Source organism: Microcaecilia unicolor, chromosome 1 (assembly GCF_901765095.1).
Source record: "Microcaecilia unicolor chromosome 1, aMicUni1.1, whole genome shotgun sequence".
Lineage (NCBI taxonomy): Eukaryota > Metazoa > Chordata > Amphibia > Gymnophiona > Siphonopidae > Microcaecilia > Microcaecilia unicolor.
In genome coordinates, this window is record NC_044031.1 from 579,584,671 (window position 1) to 579,611,237 (window position 26,567).

General features: G+C 44.4%; 1 protein-coding gene across 2 annotated transcripts in view; it reads left to right on the forward strand.

The window, feature by feature from the left end:
* Positions 1-26,567, forward strand: part of TBC1D31 (TBC1 domain family member 31) — a 266,141-nt gene that overhangs the window by 58,520 nt on the left and 181,054 nt on the right. For both annotated transcript variants that reach the window (XM_030218673.1, XM_030218679.1), the window contains exons 6-7: positions 5,341-5,500; positions 25,266-25,466. In XM_030218673.1, coding sequence (XP_030074533.1) covers positions 5,341-5,500; positions 25,266-25,466 — 361 coding nt within the window. The remainder of the gene's footprint in view (positions 1-5,340; positions 5,501-25,265; positions 25,467-26,567) is intronic.

Consider the following 26,567-nt stretch of genomic DNA (forward strand, 5'->3'; position numbering starts at 1 on the left):
AATGCCAGAAACAGTGGCTTAGTGGTTGGGTGGTGGACTTTGGTCCTGGGGAACTGAGAAACTGAGTTTGATTCCCACTTCAGGCACAGGCAGCTCTTTGTGACTCTGGGCAAGTCACTTAACCCTCCATTGCCCCATGTAAGCCGCATTGAGCCTGCCATGAGTGGGGAAGCATGGGGTACAAATGTAATGAAAAAATAAAAAGTAATATGGGAGAGTTAGAATATATTGCACTAAATGAAAAACTAGATAGGCATCTCTGAGACCTGGTGGGACACTGTCATACTAGAGTACACATTATATCGTAGTGATAGGGTGGATTGAATTGGTGGAGGGGTAGCATTGTATGTTAAAGAGGGCATTGAATCAAATAGATTGAAAATTCTGCCAGAAACAAAACACTTCTTGGAATCCCTATGGATTGAATTCCATGTGTCAGGGGAAAAGGATAGTGATAGGAGTGTACTCCCGTCCACCTGGCCAGGATGAACAGACGGATGTAGAAATGTTAACAGAAATTAGGGAGGCTAACAAACTGGGCAACTCAATAATAATGGGTGATTTCAATTACCATGATATTGACTGGGAATTCTTTGACGAAAGCAAGGACTGCTTTATAGAGCAGCTGGTACAGGATCCAACAAGAGAAGGAAAAAATTCTAGAGCTAGTCCTTAGTGGAGTGCATGATCTGGTGTAGGAGATAACGGTGATGGGGCTACTTGATAATAGTGATCATAATATGATATTGGCTTTGGAGTAAATACACACAGGAAATCCAATATGTTAGCATTTAATTTCAAGAAGGAGACTATGATAAAATTAGAGGAATGGTGAAATGAGCAGTTGCGAAGGTCAAAAATTTATATTGGGCGTGAATGCTGTTCAAAAATACCATCCTGGAAGTCCAGACCAAATGTATTCCGTGTATTAAAGAAGGAGGAAGGAAGGCCAAACGACAGCTGGTATGGTTAAAAAATGAGGTGGAGGAAGCTATTAGAGCTAAAAGAAAATCCTTCAGAAAATGGAAGAAGGATCTGACTGAAAATAATAAGAAACAGCATATGGAATGGCAAATCAAATGCAAAGCACTGATAAGGAAGGCAAAGAGGGAAGATTGGAGGGTGCCATTGTAATGCCAATTTTTAAAAAGGTGTTCAAAGGAGATCCGGAAAATTATAGACCGGTGAGCCTGACGTTGGTGCCGGGCAAAATGGTAGAGAAACTATTGTAAAGAACAAAATTACAGATTATATTCAAAAGTATGGATCAGTGAGACAAAGCCAGCATTGATTTAGTGAAGGGAAATCTTGCCTCACCAATCTACTACATCTGTTTGAAGGGGTGAACAAACGTGGATTAAGGTGAGCCGGTCGATATTGTGTGACTGGATTTTCAAAAGGCATTTGACAAAGTACCTCTTGAAGGACTCCAGAGGAAATTGGAGAGTCATGGGATTGGAGGTAGTGTTCTATTATGGATTAAAAACTGGTTAAAAGATAGAAAACAGATTGTAGGGTTAAATGGTCATTCTCAGTGGAGAAGGGTAGATAGTGGGGTTACTCAAGGGTCTGTGCTGGGACTGTTGCTTTTTAACATATTTATAAATTTATAAATTGAAAGACTTCTGATCACTTTTCTCTGGAAATCTAAAATTCCCATAATCTCTTTAAGAAAATTAAAAGCTCCAAAAGAAAAGTTTGGAGTTTTTTTTCCCTGATTTTCTATTATATCACAAAGCATTTATTACCCAACAAGGTTGTTACTGGTTTCCCTTCGAAAAAGAATACATTCCCACATGGCTTCAATTGGAACAATCTATATTTTATCCAATGCCCTTACACTTGCTTATGTATTTGTCTACTTCTCCTTTCAAGGTAGATAATCCTATAATTAGCAATACCAAAATCTGCTTACAGAAGTTAGACATATTACTTGATTTGCCCATCTCTTCTTCATCACAGATAGCTGTTTGGAATAATACTAAATTCCTAATTAACAAGAATGTCTTTTTCTGGAAAATTTGGACTAATTGTGGAATGTGGACTGTCGGAGATCTGCTATAGAAATGTTAAATAGTAGTAGTAGTAAACAAGCCCAAAATAACTTATTATCTTTTCAGGCACTCCAAATGCAATTTCACCTTCCTACTACGCAATATTTTCATTGGTTGCAATTGTCCCATTGTATTAAAAAAACAGGTATATTGACAACTGCCCTCACTCAAGAACCATCTATTTACCAATTTGCTGAATCATTAATAAATAATGGTCACATGGCCTCAACCATCTGTAAGAAACTTCTTTCATCTCAATATAAAGACAATTACAGTGGGGGAAATAAGTATTTGATCCCTTGCTGATTTTGTAAGTTTGCCCACTGACAAAGACATGAGCAGCCCATAATTGAAGGGTAGGTTATTGGTAACAGTGAGAGATAGCACATCACAAATTAAATCCGAAAAATCACATTGTGGAAAGTATATGAATTTATTTGCATTCTGCAGAGGGAAATAAGTATTTGATCCCCCACCAACCAGTAAGAGATCTGGCCCCTACAGACCAGGTAGATGCTCCAAATCAACTCGTTACCTGCATGACAGACAGCTGTCGGCAATGGTCACCTGTATGAAAGACACCTGTCCACAGACTCAGTGAATCAGTCAGACTCTAACCTCTACAAAATGGCCAAGAGCAAGGAGCTGTCTAAGGATGTCAGGGACAAGATCATACACCTGCACAAGGCTGGAATGGGCTACAAAACCATCAGTAAGACGCTGGGCGAGAAGGAGACAACTGTTGGTGCCATAGTAAGAAAATGGAAGAAGTACAAAATGACTGTCAATCGACAAAGATCTGGGGCTCCACGCAAAATCTCACCTCGTGGGGTATCCTTGATCATGAGGAAGGTTAGAAATCAGCCTACAACTACAAGGGGGGAACTTGTCAATGATCTCAAGGCAGCTGGGACCACTGTCACCACGAAAACCATTGGTAACACATTACGACATAACGGATTGCAATCCTGCAGTGCCCGCAAGGTCCCCCTGCTCCGGAAGGCACATGTGACGGCCCGTCTGAAGTTTGCCAGTGAACACCTGGATGATGCCGAGAGTGATTGGGAGAAGGTGCTGTGGTCAGATGAGACAAAAATTGAGCTCTTTGGCATGAACTCAACTCGCCGTGTTTGGAGGAAGAGAAATGCTGCCTATGACCCAAAGAACACCGTCCCCACTGTCAAGCATGGAGGTGGAAATGTTATGTTTTGGGGGTGTTTCTCTGCTAAGGGCACAGGACTACTTCACCGCATCAATGGGAGAATGGATGGGGCCATGTACCGTACAATTCTGAGTGACAACCTCCTTCCCTCCGCCAGGGCCTTAAAAATGGGTCGTGGCTGGGTCTTCCAGCACGACAATGACCCAAAACATACAGCCAAGGCAACAAAGGAGTGGCTCAGGAAGAAGCACATTAGGGTCATGGAGTGGCCTAGCCAGTCACCAGACCTTAATCCCATTGAAAACTTATGGAGGGAGCTGAAGCTGCGAGTTGCCAAGCGACAGCCCAGAACTCTTAATGATTTAGAGATGATCTGCAAAGAGGAGTGGACCAAAATTCCTCCTGACGTGTGCAAACCTCATCATCAACTACAGAAGACGTCTGACCGCTGTGCTTGCCAACAAGGGTTTTGCCACCAAGTATTAGGTCTTGTTTGCCAGAGGGATTAAATACTTATTTCCCTCTGCAGAATGCAAATAAATTCATATACTTTCCACAATGTGATTTTCCGGATTTAATTTGTGATGTGCTATCTCTCACTGTTACCAATAACCTACCCTTCAATTATGGGCTGCTCATGTCTTTGTCAGTGGGCAAACTTACAAAATCAGCAAGGGATCAAATACTTATTTCCCCCACTGTATGTACTAAAAGAGATATGGGGAAAAGATACCAATCACCAGATTTTGGACTCTGTACAATCCAAGCTATGGTTATCCCTAATTAGGCTGCTTTCCTCAGCAAATATCATGCAATCAATGATTTTCTTGTATCACAGAGCTGTATGGACCCCATAGAAAATGCATAACGCAAAGTTACTAGCATCAAATTTGTGCTGGCATTGTCAGGCTCATATAGGTACATTAGTACACATGATTTGTGACTGTGAAAAGGTTAAGCCTTTTTGGCAATCTATATGGAAAATCCTATGTGCTATCTTTAAAATCAATATACACCTTAATGTATCACTAATAATATTCAAGTCGTGTTCATCTGATATTCGTTTATCAGATCACCATAGAATATTATTTGACATATTAATTACTATTGGTCAACATATGATCTTAGCGAATTGGAAAAATTCGGCTTACTTAAATGAACATTTTTGGTGGCAATCTGTTTTACTCTATCATTAGTTTGAGTCTGCTTCAGCACACCTAACAGGAGCTATTATTAAGAAGAATCTAATATGATCTCCTCTCAAGGACTACATTCACATGTTGCAATAATAAATGTAATTAGTCTAATATTGAAGTTCTTAACATACTATGATATTTTATCCTATACATGGAGTCTACATTTGCAGCGTTCCTCCGTAAGCAATGGCTATCCACTCAGCTGATGTACTCACCTTTTTCCATGTTGGTTATTTGGAGATTTCTGCCGCTGAATTGCACTGCTGCATCAGTTGTTGTGGGGTTTTTTTTGAATCGCAGAAGTATATTTTAATATATAGCAAATGCCTGTATTTCCTGGGGGCACCTACTCTTATCTATCAGCCGTATAGCACATTTTGTTCAAATCGCTGCTGTAGTAGCATCCTTCAGGTGTCAATTTCAACAGCAGCCTTCGGATTGTGGCAGCAAGGACAGCTGCAACAAAGCCTTCAGATTGTGGTTCCAACAGCAGCCTTCGGACCTTGGCAGCTTGAGATGTGTGGTCTCTAGTTTATGATAGAGACCAACAATATGGTCATGAGCACCAGTGCTTGGCAAGTCGAAATACTGAACATTTCAAGCTGCACAATACCCTTAAGGGACAAATTACAAAGGACTACTTTTTCTCTGTCTCCATCTGCTGGTCCATGGACATAGCACCCATGGTAAGAAAATGATCAGGTAATACACAGTTTCTCCTTCTTATGTAGCGTTATCCTTGTTTCTGTTAGAGTAACTGGTGATGGGTCTTAGATTAATAAATGCATGTTAATTCCCTCCCCCCCCCCCCCCAACCCGAGAAACTGGAACTACAATAGAAAAAAATCTGCAGATATGGTAAAGCCAGGGCTAGCTCAGCTGTGGCAGCCCTACACCTGCATTGTAAACGTTTTTTTTTTCTTTGCAGAGATGGTAGAGTCTTAGTGGCTGGGGGAAAATCTAGCCTCCTCCATGTATGGTGTCTAGACACTAGGAAGCTATTAAGAATGATCCAAATGCCTATCAAAGTACGGACAGTGCGTCAACTGGAATTCCTTCCTGATAGTTTTGATGGTGGTTCTAATCAGGTTGGTTGAATTAACTAGTTCAGCAGCTGACACTTAGGTACAAATAATATTTGTGAAAACTGATATTTTGTTTTCCTTATACCACAGCAAGATCTTACCAGATGATGTATATATTTAGGCACTGAAATGAATTTTATTACCTTCTGTGCATTTGATCCCTTTGAATTATTAAAATCATTGATTGTTTTATTATGCTTGACCCATAATACAATTGTTGGACCCTGGGAGGTTTTTGTGTGTGTATGTGGCAGGGTATTTTTTGCTAATACATATTGCAATGTAGACCCCATAGAACTCAGATTCATTTATAATGAGGTCAAATATCATGGACCGTAAAAAGTAAAATAGAAAGGAGAAAGATTCCATACAGAACCAAAGTTGAAAAAGCAATAAGAATAGGGAAGGTCCAATGGACTTCCAAAAATTAAAAAAAAAAAAAAAAAAAGGATCCCAAGATTAAAAATATCAAAGTTTTTAAAGAAGCCAATATAAATAAGACTCAACATGGAGCGTGTTTCAGCAATTTAATGCCTGCTTCAGGAGTCAATTTATCTATAAACATACAAACAAGACAATAGGTTACAAATATAAAATATCAGTCTCATATAAAGAAAAAGTGGTTATAAGCTTATAAGGACTTATCATATTCGGACTCTGTTACAATTAATGAAACACCAATGACATATGAACATAAGAATTGCAATACTGAGTCAGACCAATGGCCCATCTAGCCCAATATCCTGCTTCCAACAATGGCCAATCCAGGTCACTAGTACCTGGCAGAAACCCAATTAGTAGCAACATTCTTTGCTACTGGTCCCTGGGCAAGCAGTGGCTTCCCCCATGTCCATCTCAATAACAGACTATGAGTAAAAATGAGTCATAAACTTATAATGAGACAATTACATTGGGACAAATGCATAGTGTACAACATAAATCTTATATGCCTATATAGAACTTGAGATAGATCAAGATATTTTAAAACAACAAACTGAATTATATATATTTTTTACAAAAGTAATGCAAAATTGATAACACAAATTTAGATCAAGATATTTTATGTTACAGTGATTATAAGGAGACATCTAATGTCTCAAAAAATCAGGTACAAATTTGTTAGAACACAAAATATATTGAATATATAATACTATAGATCATATGAACTTGGCACAAAAATAAAATTGAAAAACAAAACCCAACATCATATGTCTCTTTACCCATATGCATAACTTACGGATTCATGCATATTATAAGCTTAAGAATGTACAAACATTATAATTGGAAATGAATGTAAAAACAAATTCAAGGTATTTTCTATTGCATCTTGAAATGTCTGGTGATATAAATGTAAAAATAATATATAGTATGCATGTTCCCAATCTGTTAAATACTGCACTATATTAAGAAAACTATAATAAAAAAGCAACCTAAAAGGAATAATGTATATCTCACATAATATGTATCTGATGATCATTGTACTCTCCAAAGAAAATGTGGCCTCTTTGAGCCTCAAACCTCAAATGTGTAACTTGTAAAGCAGAACAAGGAGGGAAAGATAAGATTGTGGCATGAGACACATAAGTTCAGTACCAAAGGACTGCAATTTATTTTGTAGTATCACAAATCAAAACTAATGTAACATGAATTACACAAAGCCATGCAGATGAGTAAACTGCTGTCTAATATATCTCTACATGTAACCATGATGAATTATATATTTGCTACCGCATAATGTAAAGGATAAGACACAGACACAAAGATTTCAAATTTAAAATCAAGTGACCTTCAAAAAAGAAGGAGGGGGAACATCCATAAAATTAGTCTTATGTTATGGTAGGCGGGTTGGTAAGGAATGGGGTGTAGACATTGAGATTAAATCTTTTAAAATGAGCGTTCCTTGTCATCAAGCAGATGAATCCATTACGAGTGGGTTGTGTCCATCAACCAGCAGGGGGAGACAGAGAGCACTGTAAAACCATAGTGCCTCTTGGCCAGCTAGCTCCATCTGCCTCTTCAGTATTCTCTATCTCCCCAGCAGGGTGGTTGCAGCTTGTTCAAGCTCCTTCAGAAAATCTGCCTGGGGTGGCTTCTGTGCTTTTGCCAGTTGTAGCAGGGGTGTTGTGGCTGATGGTGCCCACTTTAAAGGCAAATAGGTTAGCCCTTGCCCTGTCCCTGTCTTTGCCCACGCTGTGGATGCAGGCACATAGGTTCGCCCTTTCACTGCCTTTTCCACGCTACTGATCCTCCGGAGTTGGAAATTTGCCTCTTTCGCTATTGCTTCAAACTTTCCTCACAGCGTTAAAAAAAAAAAAAAAAGTTGCATCGCGCTTTGGCGCTGCGATCCCAGAAAAGAGATTTTCTTCTAATTGTGCAGCGTGACCGGAGCTCGGAGACTCGGTCTGGTGAGGTAAGAGCATTTTGTAGCTCCTCCAGGGAGGCCCGCGTTCGGGACGATTTTGGCGCGAATCTGCCATTTTTAATTTCCGCCGCTTTCGGCGATGGCTGCTGAGAAAGTAAAGCGCTGTTCTGTTTGTGGCAAGCGCAAATCTGCAGCGGGGCTCTGTAAGGCATGCTTTTCAGACAGTAGAGCCGGCCCGAGCATGGCGAGCGATGTTCCTTCCCGCTCCGTGGAGCTGGCAGCGGGCGCCATTTTGGAACAGTATGGTGCGACCCCCACTGAGGTGGAGGGGTTTTAGCCTGGAGGGGCGCCTCGTGTAAAGGCTAATAAAAGAGCTGTTTCCCCCAGACTGGAACCGGGAGGGCAGGGTGAGCCATTTTCCCCTGAATTTGTTTTATTGCTGCATAATGCATACATGTTAAAAAGAGCTCTTCCGCAGGGGTTATTGCTGCATAATGCATACATGTTAAAAAGAGCTCTTCCGCAGTGGTGCTCTGCGGCCCTGCTTTCTGTATCCCCTCCAGTGGAGTCTGACCTTGGATTACCATCAGCCGCGTTTTCCCCTGACAGATGGCCGCAAGACAAGCGCAGAAGGGTGGATTCCCCTTCAAAGAGTGGCGCCCCCCCCCCCCCCCCTGTGGTCGGGATGTGAGGACTCTGAGGGGTCTGGCAGGCCTTCGTGCTCTGGAGAGCCAGAAGATGGTGCAGGATTGCCACCGGATCCAGATGATCCTTCCACGGTGAGGATTTTCCACCGCGATGAGCTGCCAGCGCTTATTACTGATGCCTTGCAGGTCCTCTCTATAGAAGACCCTGGGAGTACTGAGACCTCCTCCGGTAATCCGAGGATGGCAAGTACTAAGAAGCCTGCTCGAGCCTTTCCTTTGCATGACTCCATCCAAGAGCTTATCACGGCTCAATGGGCTGACCCTGAGGGGCCTTTGAAAGTCGCCAGGGCTATGGGGCAATTATACCCTCTAAGTGAGGAGCATTTGGCGCGCCTAGCAGTGCCTAAAGTGGATGCCCTAGTCACGGCTGTGACGAAGAAAGCTACCCTCCCAGTGGAAGGAGGAGTTGCCGTGAAGGACATGCAGGACCGTCGCCTGGAGGCAGCTATGAAACGGTCCTTTGAAATTTCAGGCCTATCCTTACGGGCGTCTGCATGCAGCTGCTACGCTGCCCGAGCCTGCCTCGCTTGGTTACAACAGGCAGTGGAACAGCCTGGAGATGGAGCGGAGCCCCTTACGGAGGTGGCACCGCGGATGGAGTCGGCCTTGTCATTTTTGGCTGACGCCCTTTATGATCTGGTCAGAGCTTCGGCTAAACAGATGGCTGTAGCGGTGGCGGCTCACCGTCTTCTGTGGCTACGGCATTGGGCAGCTGACATGGCCTCTAAGCAAAGGTTGGTGAAGTTGCCCTTTCAAGGCCTCCTGTTTGGTGAGGAGTTGGAGAAAATTGTGAAAGGCCTGGGTGATGCCAAACCCCAGCGCTTACCCGAGGATAGGCCGCGGCCTTCTTCCGAGGGTCAGGCGGTTTCCTCCTCTTACAGACCTCGCTTCCGTGAAGCTAGAAGGTACCGCCCGGGGCGTTCTGCTGGGTTCACTTCGCATGCCCGTTTTCAGCAGAGGAACTCCTTTCGCTCGGACAAACGTTCCGCAGCAGCCTGGAGTTCAAGGGCGACCCTCTCAATGATGGTGCGCCGGCCCCCTCCTCGATTCCTGTAATAGGAAGATGACTTTCCCTCTTTCTGGAGGAGTGAGCCAAGATTACCTCAGATCAGTGGGTCTTGGACCTGATCAGAGAAGGCTACAGAATAGAATTCAATGCCCGATAAGAGATGTGTTTGTGGAGTCCCGATGCGGTTCTGCCGCCAAACGGGCGGCTGTAGAGGAGACCTTGCAAGGCTTGATTCACATTGGGGCGGTTTCCCCGTGCATCCCGCCGAATGCGGCTCTGCCCGTTACTCCATTTACTTCGTGGTGCCGCGAAAAGTAGGATCTTTTCGGCCTATCCTAGACTTAAAACAAGTCAACAAGGCTCTGAACGTGCGGCATTTTCACATGGAAACCCTGCGCTCCGTCATAGCGGTGGTACAGCCAGGAGAGTTTCTCACATCTCTGGACCTGAAAGAAGCTTACTTGCACATACCAATTTGGCCCCCGCACCAGAGGTTTCTGCGTTTTGCGGTGATGGGAAAACTTTTCCAGTTTCGGGCCTTGCCTTTTGGCCTCGCCACAGCTCCCCAAACCTTTTCTAAGGTAATGGTGGTAGTAGCTGCTTTTCTCAGGCGAGAGGGTATCCGGGTTCACCCGTACCTAGACGACTGGCTCATCAGAGCAGACTCTGCAGAAGAGAGTAATCAGGTTACAGCCAGAGTGGTCTCAGTACTGCAGTCTCTGGGCTGGGTCGTCAATATAGCCAAAAGTCACCTGACCCCCTCTCAATCTCTAGAATATTTGGGGGTCTGGTTCGACACAGCCTCGGGAATGGTCTTCCTACCCGAGCAAAGGCCGTGCAAGCTTCAGAACCAGGTTCGTCTGCTCCTGAGGATGCCTCACCCGCGAGCTTGGGACATTGTCCAGCTGTTGGGGTCGATGACGGCCACTTTGGAAGTGGTGCCATGGGCGAGAGTGCACCTGAGACCTCTGCAGTGTTCCCTGCTTCAACGATGGTCTCCAATATCTCAGGATTATCAATGCAGACTCACGTGGCTCCCTGCGGCCCGGCTCAGTATGGAGTGGTGGCTCTCAGACAGCATGCTACGGCGAGGAATGCAGCTAGCGCTCCCCGATTGGTGCCTGGTGGTAACAGATGCCAACCTGAAGGGCTGGGAGTACACATTGCCGGGGAAGGCATGCTCAGGGTCTTTGGACACCCAAGGAGTCGGAGTGGTCCATCAATCGCTTGGAGTTGAAAGCGATTTTCCAGGCTGTTCTGGCCTTTCAATTGACCCTGGAAGGATTGGCTGTCAGAGTTCTGTCGGACAACACGACAGCAGTGGCCTGCATAAATCGCCAAGGAGGCACTCAGTACATAGCACTAGCAGCGCAGGCTGCGCAGATTTGCCACTGGGCCGAGCTTCATCTGCGGTTTCTGTCAGCAGCTCATATTGCAGGTCAGAGCAACGTGCAAGCCGATTATCTGAGCAGGAATCAGATCGACCCAGCGGAGTGGGAACTTCAGACGAAGTATTCCTGCAGATATGTGCCAAATGGGGAAAGCCTGTAATGGATCTTATGGTGTCAAGCACAAATGCCAAAGTCCCTGTGCTTCTACAGTAGACGGAGAGATCCTCGCTCGGCAGGGTTGGATGCCTTGGCTTAACCCTGGCCTCAGGGCCTCCTGTATGTGTTCCCTCCGTGGCCCTTGATAGGGCGAGTACTCCTGCGGATTCAGCTCCACCAAGGAGAGGTGGTTCTCATTGCCCCGGATTGGCCCAGGAGGCCGTGGTATGCAGACCTCCGGCGGATGCTGGTAGAGGATCCCCTGCCGTTACCTCTGGTACAGAACCTGTTGTCACAGGGCCCAGTGACCATGGAGGACGCTTGCCGCTTTGGTCTTACGGCATGGCCTATTGAGAGGGCGCAATTGAGAGACAAGGGATATCCAGTAAAGTCATTTCCACTCTCCTACAGGCCCGCAAGCATTCCACTTCCGTGGCTTATGCCAGGATTTGGCACCAATTTGAGGCTTGGTGTGCTTCTAAAGCGATTACACCCATGCGGGCTTCTGTTTCACCGATACTTGACTTTTTGCAGGATGGTTTACAAAAAGGCTTGGCCTATAATTCCCTGCGTGTTCATGTGGCAGCCTTAGCATGTTTTCGAGGGAAGGTCGCTGGCCTCTCTCTGGCTGCTTGCCCGGATGTGACACGGTTTCTTAGAGGGGTGCTTCGGCGCCGTCCTCTCGTGCGGGCTCCGTGTCCGGCTTGGAACCTGGGGTTAGTTTTAAAGGCCCTTAAGTGTTCGCCTTTTGAGCCGCTCAGGCGAGCTTCGGAGAAGGATGTGACCTTAAAGACGGTCTTTTTGGTGGCTGTGACATCGGCGAGACGGGTATGCGAGCTCCAGGCGCTGTCCTGTCGAGACCCATTTCTGCAATTCTCAGAGTCCGGAGTAATGGTACGTACGGTGCCTTCCTTCATGCCTAAGGTGGTTTCAGCGTTTCACCTAAACCAGCCTATTTTCCTGCCCTCCTTTTCTAAAGAGGAGTTACCAGAAGCCTATGGGCAGTTGCACCTTCTGGATGTGCGAAGGGCTCTGTTGCAATATCTGCGCATGTCAAATGCCTTCAGGACCTCTGACCGTCTTTTTGTTCTTTTGTCAGGTCCGCGCAGAGGGTCTCCAGCGTCTAAGGCCACTATAGCCCATTGGCTCAAAGAAGCTATCTTTTCAGCATATCTGCTATCTGGCCGGCCTCCACCTGAAGCCTTTAAGGCACATTCCACAAGAGCGATTTCCTCTTCTTGGGCTGAAACTGGAGCACTCTCTCTTCAAGAGATATGTAGTGCAGCTACTTGGGCTTCTAAGCTCTCGTTTGCCCAACATTATAGGCTGGATGTGGCTGCCAGGAGAGACTCTCATTTTGGAGCACAAGTGCTGGCGCGTGGTATGGCTTGTTCCCACCCTATCTAGGGATTGCTTTGATACATCCCACTCGTAATGGATTCATCTGCTTGATGACAAGGAAGGGAAAATTAGGTTCTTTCCTTGTTAATTTTCTTTCCTTTAGTCATAGCAGATGAATCCATGAGCCCTCCCTCAGTGGTTCATTATGTGATTTATGTTACTTTTATGTTCAGTTTTTCCTGTAGATATGTTCCCTCATTGGGAGAAGTTGGAAAACAGTCTTCAGGATTTCTGTTCAGTTACAGGAGGATGAGTTCATTCCCTCCAGGAGGATGAGTTCATTCCCTCCTTTGAATTATAGCTCCAGTTTTGGGGCGTTCATCCGCAGTGAGGAAAGTTCATGTTATTATGCTTTGCAGTGTAACACTGCTTTGGAAGCTTCAAATACTGAAGGGGCAGATGGAGCTAGCTGGCCAAGAGGCACTATGGTTTTTCAGTGCTCTCTATCTCCCCCTGCTGGTTGATGGACACTACCCACTCGTAATGGATTCATCTGCTATGACTAAAGGAAAGAAAATTACCAAGGTAAGAACCTGAAAGTGCCACATTTCTTGTGGCTTGAGTGTAAAATCTTTTCAGTAAATGTGTGGAGGTTGAGTAGAGCCAGAGGGGCTAACTTTTCTTTTAAAATTTTCTCTTTGGAAAATGCTACCACCAAATTTTTATTTTTGAAACAGTCATGTCCCTCTAAAATATACCAATGTTTACGAATAGATTTCTGAATTTTATAAGCTAAATGTGAGTATCTTGAAGTGCAGACCAAATCCAGAATGGGTTTTGGAGCTCATTCATTTAATGTCTCCCTATTTTATGTTTTTGCTTTAGAATAACCGTTTTGTAAATATTTCCTCGGATATTCTCTGTTTACAAATCTAGCTGCCATAATGGGCCCTTGTTTTTTTTTTTTCAACATTATTTTCTTATTGATGGCAATCGCAAAGAAAGAAATGAATACAAACAGCAACACAATTAATCAGAGCATTATGAGCAATAGAAACTGATATAACAAACAATCTAAGCCATCAACTACATTTTTTTTTTTCAACAATTTTTTTTATTGATGATATAACAGACTGAACATTTCGCAATCTTAAACATGTAGATTATATATTCCAACTAGATACAAGTTAATGCTTTATCATCAATTATTTTGTATTATACCCTCCTCTCTCCCACTGGACCTTGATCAATAAATATTCTTGCATGTTGAGGGCTGTGTCTGGAATTGTTTAATCAGCAAAGTCCACATTTTCAGTCCATGCTTGTAAATCCTCGCATTCAAGAGCTAGGAGATAGAGCCTGTTTTCTTATAGCTCTCCCCCTTTACTCCCATCGGCAATGGATATTACTATTGTCCTTTACAATATCCGATCGTTGAATATATTTTCCCCAATTCACAGCCCAACAACAGTTCCCATGCACCAACCCGTAACATAGCTTAGTAAACGAGTTCTGTACCATTAACAGTTGGAATCATCCTCGTAAATAAGCATCTAAAAGGGCTAATACTAATCGAACCCCTTCCCATCCCCCCCCCCCCCCCCACATATCCAAGATACTGACCCATTATCCAATTATCCTCTCATACCCTTCTACCCGAGAACCCTCCAATTTTATAGTTGGGAGCCTCAAATTCTTCTAGTTGGAACCAGCTATTGAAGGAGAACTAGTCAAAACAGTGAGTTTGTTAAGAACATAGCTTCTTGCTTTAGGAGATATCACCTGAAGGTATCTCCTCCAGGTCAGATAAAAATTATTTTGGGTTTTAAAGTTAAGCAAGGAGTCCTGGAGTTCCATCAAAAGCAAAGCATGAAAACGATTTCGCCATTGCCAATAAGAGGGACCGTGATCTAAGATCCAGTTCACTAAGATACATTTCATACCCACCAAGAAAGCCTTATGGGCGAGTGCACTCTGGTGATTCGTGTTTCCCTCAATCGGGGGAAGACAACCCAGCAAAATACATTGAGGTAACATTCGGACCCGATGTCCCCCGATACTACCCATAAACCTAGTTATCCTGACCCAAAACGCTCTAATAGCCCCGCACTTCCAAAAGGCGTGGAAAAAGTCATTTTGGGACCCTCCACATCGCCTGCAAGCTGCCGACTCTAAATATCCCATGTGATATAGTCTAGATTGGGAGGTGTAAGCACGGTAAGTAACTCTGATCTGACATTCCCGCAGCTCTACACTTCGTGTCCATTTCAAAACTCCCCTCAACCCCTTCAGTAGGTCCCGAGACGAAATTGGTGCTTGTATATCTCCCGCCCATCTGGTTGCCAACAAGCCCAGGTCTCTTTGCGGTCTGGTCATAATCAGTCTCTTATATAACATGGAGATGGAAACAGGATCTCCCGACGGCATCTCTAACAGGGCATCCAATTTGGTGGTCAAATCAACACCCAATGCCCTGCGCGTAAGAGAAGTCACATAGTGTCGTATCTGTTCATATGCGAAACGGTTACCCCAATCTAATGAATTTAACCCAAGGTCTTCCATGGACTTCATCTCGCCATTTGGTCCCAACACATGGTGCAGGAACAGTATCCCCCCCTCACCCCAGGACCTCACCACTTGGTTATCCATGCCCGGACGAAATGCCTCATTGCCCTGCAGGGGGAGCAAGCTACTACATCTGCAGTCGAAAGACCAGATCTTCGCCAAATCTTTCCATACTCTTCTTAAGGGCTCTATCAAGACACTAGACCGTATGTATGTGGGCAGATCTTTCCGCAGTGCCTGCAGTACATAAAAAATATGTAGGGGACCACACAGCTCCACTTCCATAGCCAGGGGAGTGAAACTCTCCGTCTGCTGATACCAGTCCCCCAAGTGACGCAAGAGACAAGCCATATTATAAAGTTTAATATCTGGGACTCCAAATCCTCCCTCCCCGCTTTTCCCTTTGAGAAATTCAAACTTGACCTGAGGCCTTTTCCTAGCCCAAAAGAATCTGGAAAGCATATTTTGAAGCGCTCTTAAGTCCCGTTGTTTGAGATAAAGTGGGATCGTCTGCATGCAATAAAGCCACTTGGGAAACAACACCATATTAAACAGAGCAATCCGCCCCATCAACGACAACGGCAATCCATCCCATCTCTCCAATATTTCCCTGGTACTCTTCAGCAGCTGCGCTATATTATATTCGCCTAGTTGTCTAGGATCCTTAGTAAGTAATATTCCCAAATATTTAAACGCCTCAGCCTGCCTCCTAAAGGGGCAATGTAAGCTCTCCCATTGGTGATCCCTCATAAATAGAGACATTACCTCTGTTTTATCTAGATTAAGACTAAACCCAGAAAAATCTCCGAACTCGGCAAATATTTCCATGAGAGCTGGCAAGGACACCTGTGGATTTTCGATTATCACCAATAGGTCATCCGCAAACGCAGAGATCTTAAAGGATTCCTCCCCTATCTGTACCCCCTTCACCTCCTCCATTCCTTTAATATCCCTAATCAGGGGGTCTATCACCATTACAAAAAGGAGGGGTGAAAGAGGACAGCCCTGTCTAGTTCCCCGAGATATTTCAAATGGTTCTGACATCTGGTCATTAACTAGAACTTCAGCAGTATTATCTTGGTATAGGGCTTTTATTGCTGCATGGAAAAATCCCGTCACCCCATAGGCCCTCAATATAGCGAACATAAAATCCCAGTTGACATGGTCAAAAGCCTTTTCGGCGTCAAAACTTATTATTAAAGCTGGGGTTGAATATCGGTGCAATGTCTCCAAAGCCCCCAAGATTTTTCTCATATTCCGTATCACTGTTCTCCCCCGCACAAAACCCACTTGTGATTCCTCTACTATGCTTGGGAGAATTCTTCCTAATCTGTTTGCCAAGATCTTGGCAAACAGTTTGGTCTCAAACGGCAGAAGGGAAATAGGTCTGTACGAACCAGCTTGTAGAGGATCTTTACCTGCTTTTAACAGCACCACGATTTGTGCCTTCCGCAAGGACTCGGGCAGAGTTCCTGTCTGTACGTATCGGTTAAACACTTCCGTTAGGCAAGGCACAACCTCTTGGCTGAGAAGTTTGTAAAATTCAGCCGTAAGTCCGTCCCCTCCCGGTGATTTATGCAATGGGCTGTTTCGTATACCCCAGCTTACCTCCTCTTCCGAAATGTCTGCATTAAGACTTTCTTGCTGCTGGTCAGTAATTTGGGGCAACTGTTGACCCTCTATATACCCTTCCGCCTGCAAACCCTGTTCCTCAGGGACTGAGTACAGTTGTTCATAAAATTGTTTAAAGACTTCATTCACCTCTGCAGAAGTGTGATGAAGCCCTCCCTCTGTATCTTTTATTTGAGATATAAATCGCGAGCCCCCTATTTGTTTCACTAAGCGGCCCAACATTTTCCCCTGCTTATTGGCATATTTATATAACTGGAAGCGATAGAATTGATTTGATTTTTGTGCCTTGGCATGTATTAATTGGTTCAGGGAGGCCCGAGCCTCCAACAGTTGTGTCTTGTGTAAGCTGGAAGGCATGGCCCCAAACCTCTGTCTAGCATGTCTTACTGTTTTCTCCATACGGAGGATCTCTGCGTCCCTAGATCTTCTCTTATGTACATGATATGATATAATGGAGCCTCTCAGTACCGCCTTGGCTGCTTCCCAAAACAGCACCGGGTCGCTCAGATATGTGTCCTCATTAAATTCAGTATATTCCTTCCATTGGGCCTGTATGTAGGGCAAAAATTGTCTATCATAGTAAAGTTCCCTGGGGAAGCGCCATCCAGGTCTCCGACTCCCCCCTCCCCCAAGGGACAGGAGCACCCACACCATGGCATGATCTGACACCTGGGTCGCTCCTATCTCCGCCTGAAGCAATGAGCTAACTTCACTAGCTGATATCAGAATATAATCAATACGCGATAGTGTACCATGCGCCCTAGAAAGGTGAGTGTAATCCCTCTCCCCCGGGTGGAACAAACGCCACGTGTCCACCATATCCATTGAAGAACACAGCCTCGGGATTCCCCTTGAAAGGTCTATGGGCCCCACCCTCGAGGTACCTGTGCTATCAATCAGAGGATCAACAACTGAGTTGAAGTCACCACTCATAATAATGGGCATGTGATCAAAAGAGTGCACCCGCCTCATCAACTCTCGGTAAAATCGCTTGTCATATTGATTCGGTGCATATACATTTACCAAAAGTACATTCCGATTGTGCACCCGTACTTCTGCCATAACAAATCTACCCTTAGGGTCCACAACCACCTTTTTCTTTACTAATGTAAGCCCTTTACGGAACAAAATAATCACATCCGCTTTCCTGTTTGGGGAGGGGCTGTCCACATAATCTCCCACCCACCACCTACATAGTTTTTTGTGTTCCTTGGCAGTTAGATGCGTTTCTTGCAGCATGGCTATATGGACCCGTTTCCTATTTAAGGTCTGTAATATCTTACTGCGTTTTACCGGAGATGTCACTCCCCCAACATTCCAAGAAACCACTTTAACCATGGTCATTGAGCATTACTCCAATTAGGCTGATACCACTTATATCAAGGGAAAGGTGACCCAGCCTCCACCTCTCCCTTCTTTCCTCCTCATCTTCCCGTGTTCTCCCATTCCTACTTCTGAGTTCTAGGTCTAAAGCACTTTGGTATATCATCTCCCCTCCCCCCACCCTCGCCCACCCTCTCTTTCCCTTCCCCTCCAATCCCCTTCTTCTCCAAAGCTCTTTCTCTACCCTCCCTCCCCCCCTCCCAACCCCCTCCCCCAGCCCTGAGTTCACCTTTGAACTCGTCACGTAAAGGTGCTTGATCCCCTTTGCATGATCCTTTAACCCCTTTCCGGGGATCCCCTATCAAGATCTAAACCAAGGCCTTCCAGGAGACCTTCCACATCCATGTGTCTACCTTCTATATTAATACAATGTAGAAACAACATACTGTATAAACCCATTAAAGAGAAGGAAAGAGAAAAAGAAAAACATTTTCATTTTCATACAGTTAACAGTTTTACCCCCAAGCTCCAACAAGGGTAGCCAGTTCTCTTGCATGTCTGCCTCAGGCATGTACATACAAATGTACGTCAAACCTCAGTAATTTATGTTCTGTCCTTTCAGCCTCCGTCAGTCTGTTGTCACCGGTGTTAGGTTTCGAATAAAATCTTTAGCTGTTGGTACATCCACAAAATACTTCTCGGTACCTCCATGCTGCACCCTCAGTTTCGCCGGGTAAATTAGAGCAAATCTAATCTTTTTTCCATGAAGTGCCGCACAAATCGGCGCGAATTCTTTCCTTGCCGCTGCCACTCTCGCCGAGTAATCTTGGAAGCACAGGACACGTTGACCATCATGCTTAAGTTCCGCTCCTGTACGCAGGGCCTGTAAAATAGCTTGTTTATGCCCATAATTAAGAAGCTTCATAATCACCGCCCTTGGTCGGTTCTGGCCTTGATTTTTCGGTCCCAATCGGTGTGCGCGTTCAATTCGCATAGGTCCTGACTGATTATTCATTTTCAACACCGTTGGGATCCAGGACTCAAGGAAGCTTCCCAGCTCCGATTCTTTAATCTGTTCTGATAGCCCAATCAATCGCAAATTGTTGCGTCTAGATCTGTTCTCCAAGTCGTCGATTTTATTTTCCAGGTCTGTTATTTTTTTTTGTAAGGCTTCAGTAGGTTGTGCAGTGTTCACCATGCGGTCTTCGATATCGCTGACCCTTTGTTGAACATGATCTAAGTCCAGGTGAAATCCATCCAGGCGTTCATGAGCCGAGTCTGCTCTGTCAAAAATCGCCTGTAGTTTTTTATCCAATGCCGCCTCCACAGCCGCCGTTACTTCTGCTGTAATTTCGGCAGTCCACACTGAGCAGACGCTCGTGTTCGGCGACTGCGGAGCGGGCGCCATCTTGGGCTCCGCTACTTTGTTTTTGTCCTTTTTTTGGAGTTTCGCCGCCATCTCCCAGTTGCGATTCGTTTCCACTCGACAACTCTTTTCGCTCCAACCAGCACTTCAATCCAGGTACTCCCTAAGAGTTTAGGATCCCGGGGAGGTCAGATAATTGACAAAGTTAAGGGGAAAACGCAGGAGCTCCGCTCAGACGCGACTTCCCTCCTGCATAGCACCACGTGACCTCCGCCATCAACTACATTTTTAATGACGCCCCTATACCCCCATCTCCACTACCCCATTCCTAATATACACACAGTATAACAACTAGCCTGAACTAAATGCCATTAACGTACCCCCCAACCCCTCCCTTACCCACGCCCCCCCAAAAAAAACTATGGACGCTTGTTTGTCAAACTCATTGTAGTTCGAACACAACCATGTTAGCCATAGAAACTGGCAATATGGCAGATTCTTTTTAAGATTTTTGTTATGGAAATTAGTGTAATGTTGAAAGGCATTCCTATCCATAGGTTTCTTATAGATGGTAGTTGTAAAATAGTGTGTCCTTCCTAATGAGAACATCCAAATAGTTAAACTCATTGCCATTATATTGCATTTTAAATTAAAAATTCTTGTTCCTTATGTTTAACCACAAAAGAAAATAATTAAATCTGTCGCGATTTCCTTTCCAAAGGAGAACGTTGTCAATATGTCTTATAAAAGCAAATGTTATCCTTAAAGGAATGGTTTTGTAAAGAAGATCTTTCAAAACTGGCTACGTACAGATTGGCAATATCAGGCACCATAGAGGCGCCCAAATATCATGGCCTCCAGCATTATTGTATACAGTTTACAGTCTGTGCTGGGACCGCTGCTTTTTAACACATTTATAAATGACCTTGAGATGGGAGTAACTAGTGAGGTAATTAAATTCGCAGATGACACAAAGTTATCTAGGGTCGTCTCATCGCGGGAGGAGTGTGAAAGATTACAAGAGGACCTCGTGAGACTGGGGGATTGGGCGTCCAAATGGCAGATGAAGTTCAACATTGACAAGTGCAAAGTGATGCACATGGGAAGGAGGAACCCGAATTACGGCTATGTCATGCAAGGTTCCGCTTTAGGAGTTACGGACCGAGAAAGGGATCTGGGAGTCATCGTGGATAGAACGTTGAAATCTTCTGCTCAATGTGCTGCGGCGGCTAAGAAGGCGAACAGAATGTTGAGTATTATTAGAAAAGGGATGGAAAACAAGCATGAGGATGTTATAATGCCGTTATATCGCTCCATGGTGCGACCGCACCTGGAGTATTGTGTTCAGTTCTGGTCGCCTCATCTCAAAAAAGATATAAAGGAATTGGAGAAGGTGCAGAGAAGGGCGACGAAAATGATAAAAGGGATGGGACGACTACCTTATGAGGAGAGGTTAAGACGGCTAGGACTTTTTAGCCTGGAGAAAAGGCGGCTGAGGGGTGATATGATAGAGGTCTGCAAAATAATGAGTGGGGTAGAGCGGACAGATGTGAAGCATTTGTTTACGCTTTCTAACAATAATAGAACTAGGGGACACAAGATGAAATTAGAATGTGGTAGGTTTAAAACAAATTGGAGAAAGTTTTTCTTTACTCAACGTGTGGTTAGACTCTGGAACTCATTACCGGAGAAGGTAGTGACGGCAGCTGGCCTTGCTGAGTTTAAAGGGGGTCTGGACAGATTCCTGAAGGAAAAGTCCATTGATCGTTATTAAATTTTGGGTTTTTGCCAGGTTCTTGGGGCCTGGATTGGCCGCTGGTGGAGACAGAGTGCTGGGCTTGATGGACCTTTGGTCTCTTCCCAGCGTGGCAGTACTTACAGTGGGGGAAATAAGTATTTGATCCCTTGCTGATTTTGTAAGTTTGCCCACTGACAAAGACATGAGCAGCCCATAATTGAACGGTAGGTTATTGGTAACAGTGAGAGATAGCACATCACAAATTAAATCCGGAAAATCACATTGTGGAAAGTATATGAATTTATTTGCATTCTGCAGAGGGAAATAAGTATTTAATCCCTCTGGCAAACAAGACCTAATACTTGGTGGCAAAACCCTTGTTGGCAAGCACAGCGGTCAGACGTCTTCTGTAGTTGATGATGAGGTTTGCACACATGTCAGGAGGAATTTTGGTCCACTCCTCTTTGCAGATCATCTCTAAATCATTAAGAGTTCTGGGCTGTCGCTTGGCAACTCGCAGCTTCAGCTCCCTCCATAAGTTTTCAATGGGATTAAGGTCTGGTGACTGGCTAGGCCACTCCATGACCCTAATGTGCTTCTTCCTGAGCCACTCCTTTGTTGCGTTGGCTGTATGTTTTGGGTCATTGTCGTGCTGGAAGACCCAGCCACGACCCATTTTTAAGGCCCTGGCGGAGGGAAGGAGGTTGTCACTCAGAATTGTACGGTACATGGCCCCATCCATTCTCCCATTGATGCGGTGAAGTAGTCCTGTGCCCTTAGCAGAGAAACACCCCCAAAACATAACATTTCCACCTCCATGCTTGACAGTGGGGACGGTGTTCTTTGGGTCATAGGCAGCATTTCTCTTCCTCCAAACACGGCGAGTTGAGTTCATGCCAAAGAGCTCAATTTTTGTCTCATCTGACTACAGCACCTTCTCCCAATCACTCTCGGCATCATCCAGGTGTTCACTGGCAAACTTCAGACGGGCCGTCACATGTGCCTTCCGGAGCAGGGGGACCTTGCGGGCACTGCAGGATTGCAATCCGTTATGTCGTAATGTGTTACCAATGGTTTTCGTGGTGACAGTGGTCCCAGCTGCCTTGAGATCATTGACAAGTTCCCCCCTTGTAGTTGTAGGCTGATTTCTAACCTTCCTCATGATCAAGGATACCCCACGAGGTGAGATTTTGCGTGGAGCCCCAGATCTTTGTCGATTGACAGTCATTTTGTACTTCTTCCATTTTCTTACTATGGCACCAACAGTTGTCTCCTTCTCGCCCAGCGTCTTACTGATGGTTTTGTAGCCCATTCCAGCCTTGTGCAGGTGTATGATCTTGTCCCTGACATCCTTAGACAGCTCCTTGCTCTTGGCCATTTTGTAGAGGTTAGAGTCTGACTGATTCACTGAGTCTGTGGACAGGTGTCTTTCATACAGGTGACCATTGCCGACAGCTGTCTGTCATGCAGGTAACGAGTTGATTTGGAGCATCTACCTGGTCTGTAGGGGCCAGATCTCTTACTGGTTGGTGGGGGATCAAATACTTATTTCCCTCTGCAGAATGCAAATAAATTCATATACTTTCCACAATGTGATTTTCCGGATTTAATTTGTGATGTGCTATCTCTCACTGTTACCAATAACCTACCCTTCAATTATGGGCTGCTCATGTCTTTGTCAGTGGGCAAACTTACAAAATCAGCAAGGGATCAAATACTTATTTCCACCACTGTATATGTATCTTTATAAACGTTGGAAAACTTCAATAAAATTGTTTAAACTAAAAAAAAAAAACATCAAGATTTAAAATGTTCCAGGCATCCAATGGCAACCAATGTACTGATATGATAAGTACATACAGTGGGGGAAATAAGTATTTGATCCCTTGCTGATTTTGTAAGTTTGCCCACTGACAAAGACATGAGCAGCCCATAATTGAAGGGTAGGTTATTGGTAACAGTGAGAGATAGCACATCACAAATTAAATCCGGAAAATCACATTGTGGAAAGTATATGAATTTATTTGCATTCTGCAGAGGGAAATAAGTATTTAATCCCTCTGGCAAACAAGACCTAATACTTGGTGGCAAAACCCTTGTTGGCAAGCACAGCGGTCAGACGTCTTCTGTAGTTGATGATGAGGTTTGCACACATGTCAGGAGGAATTTTGGTCCACTCCTCTTTGCAGATCATCTCTAAATCATTAAGAGTTCTGGGCTGTCGCTTGGCAACTCGCAGCTTCAGCTCCCTCCATAAGTTTTCAATGGGATTAAGGTCTGGTGACTGGCTAGGCCACTCCATGACCCTAATGTGCTTCTTCCTGAGCCACTCCTTTGTTGCCTTGGCTGTATGTTTTGGGTCATTGTCGTGCTGGAAGACCCAGCCACGACCCATTTTTAAGGCCCTGGCGGAGGGAAGGAGGTTGTCACTCAGAATTGTACGGTACATGGCCCCATCCATTCTCCCATTGATGCGGTGAAGTAGTCCTGTGCCCTTAGCAGAGAAACACCCCCAAAACATAACATTTCCACCTCCATGCTTGACAGTGGGGACGGTGTTCTTTGGGTCATAGGCAGCATTTCTCTTCCTCCAAACACGGCGAGTTGAGTTCATGCCAAAGAGCTCAATTTTTGTCTCATCTGACCACAGCACCTTCTCCCAATCACTCTCGGCATCATCCAGGTGTTCACTGGCAAACTTCAGACGGGCCGTCACATGTGCCTTCCGGAGCAGGGGGACCTTGCGGGCACTGCAGGATTGCAATCCGTTATGTCGTAATGTGTTACCAATGGTTTTCGTGGTGACAGTGGTCCCAGCTGCCTTGAGATCATTGACAAGTTCCCCCCTTGTAGTTGTAGGCTGATTTCTAACCTTCCTCATGATCAAGGATACCCCACGAGGTGAGATTTTGCGTGGAGCCCCAGATCTTTGTCGATTGACAGTCATTTTGTACTTCTTCCATTTTCTTACTATGGCACCAACAGTTGTCTCCTTCTCGCCCAGTGTCTTACTGATGGTTTTGTAGCCCATTCCAGCCTTGTGCAGGTGTATGATCTTGTCCCTGACATCCTTAGACAGCTCCTTGCTCTTGGCCATTTTGTAGAGGTTAGAGTCTGACTGATTCACTGAGTCTGTGGACAGGTGTCTTTCATACAGGTGACCATTGCCGACAGCTGTCTGTCATGCAGGTAACGAGTTGATTTGGAGCATCTACCTGGTCTGTAGGGGCCAGATCTCTTACTGGTTGGTGGGGGATCAAATACTTATTTCCCTCTGCAGAATGCAAATAAATTCATATACTTTCCACAATGTGATTTTCCGGATTTAATTTGTGATGTGCTATCTCTCACTGTTACCAATAACCTACCCTTCAATTATGGGCTGCTCATGTCTTTGTCAGTGGGCAAACTTACAAAATCAGCAAGGGATCAAATACTTATTTCCACCACTGTATAGAACTTTAAGACATCAGTAATTGAAACATAGGCACAACATTTAATCCCTACAACATTTAATCCCTTCAACCTCTATCCCCTCACCTTCTAACACCTCCCTCCCACCCACCCACCTTAATTAACCAACTCAAATTACATGTTATCTCCAGAAGGCCTTGGCTCTCATTGCCCCCTGAGTCAATAACCACCCCCTTCTCCCCTACTTGATGTTAGTTTTTAAAGGAATACATATGGGGCAGCCTGTTTATTTGGCATAACTATTGCATGCATTTGAAATGAACCAACCCTTGTGCTCAACCTTTTTTGGTTGAATTGAAATTGGCTGCCCCGAGGTGAGCAGCATTAGGTATTATAGGTCTAAACTTTAAGTTCATTACTACAAGATATTGAAAAAAGTATGTTTGCAGTTTAAGAAGGCAGTTAAAGCATGGTTTTTTGATAAGTGCTTTTAAGAGAAGACAGATAATTAGAGATATCAGGGGAGGCCTAGGCTATGTGGTCTTAATGTTCTTGTGCAAGAGTGGGAAGTGTAAGGCTTATGACATACTATTTGCTGATTGTACAGTATGTTTTCATTATGTTATGATGACTGTAACCACTTTGATAATTGACGGACAGAATATTAAGAATATGCAAATAAAATTGATTTTATTGCTCTTAATAAAGTGATTTCCAATTGTTTGCACAAATGAATGGGTTTTATCTCTTTGTACATGTCTCAGGTTCTTGGAGTGATAAGTCAGGATGGCATCATGAGGTTCATCAATATACAAACATGCAAATTAATTTTTGATATCGGCAGCCATGATGAAGGAATTACTACATCCTCAGTGAGTCCAAATGGACGGTACATCGTTTCTGTAATGGACAATGGCAGCCTAAACATATATAGTGTCCAGGCTTTAACCCACGAAGTCAATAAGGTATGGTTGTAACCAAACAAATATAGTAGAGAACTGGATTATAATGAGTTTGACTTTATACTGTCTGTATAAACTTCATTATTTCAGAAGTATACGTGGCAGGTACTAGTAACTCATCTTGCATCATGTAAAATGTTTCTGCTGAGTCCTAAGTGTTTGAATACTGCAGCTGATCCCTGGAAGCAGCCAGGATCTGATACTTTTGGGCTGGGTGGCTGGCTGGCTGGGTTCACATCAGGCTCTGCAACTTAGATTAAATAATACACGTTTTGCTTATTTACAACCCAAACATTTACTGACTTCTGTTCAGTCTGTGTTGAGGCACCAGTCCTCAATTTTACGTTTAACTTTTTCATTATTTTGGCTGGAAAAAGGAAACTTTTATCTTCCCTTCATATTACAAATAACTCTCCTCATGCCCTGTGATTGGAGCTGGAACTAATCCTCCTCCTGGACAACAAAGAAAAAGCCTACAGCAACCTGCATCAATTGGACCATCCAAGGATATCGGAATCAGAAACTATAAAGTTCATACCTACAATCCGTGAGTTAAAATTTTATTTTAACTACATAACTATTTCTAAAATTCTGAATATGTTAGATTCCTTAAAACTAAAGTCAACCATCAACCCCCTCTGCATTAAGTCTCCAAAGAAATTTACATAGAAGTGCTAAGTACAGCCATTTGTTTCTCTATTGCTGGAAGCCTTTGGTCTCACAGGCCTGGTCTAAATTTACAACTTTAAAAAGTTCCTGCATGGCTAACTAGTAAGATTGCTGATCCACAGGTTGAACTCCACAGGGTGGACTGCAGTGCTACCCAGTGAAATTTTGCCTAACTAGCTTCTGACACAAAAAATGTGCCTTGGTCTGGCAGACCACGAGACCTAGGGGAACCTAGTGGTGTGTGGGAGAGGAAGCCATAATCCCCACCAACCAAAGAGAAGGCAAAAGTACAAGAGGTCAAACACCTACATAACAGTACTTAAAAGATCACCTCATTGCCACACCAAAGCTACCCTCAGCATCCCCAGACCACCCTCGGGAACTATAGGACTGGTGAATGCCAGATCAGCTGCAAAGAAATCCTCGGCTATCCAG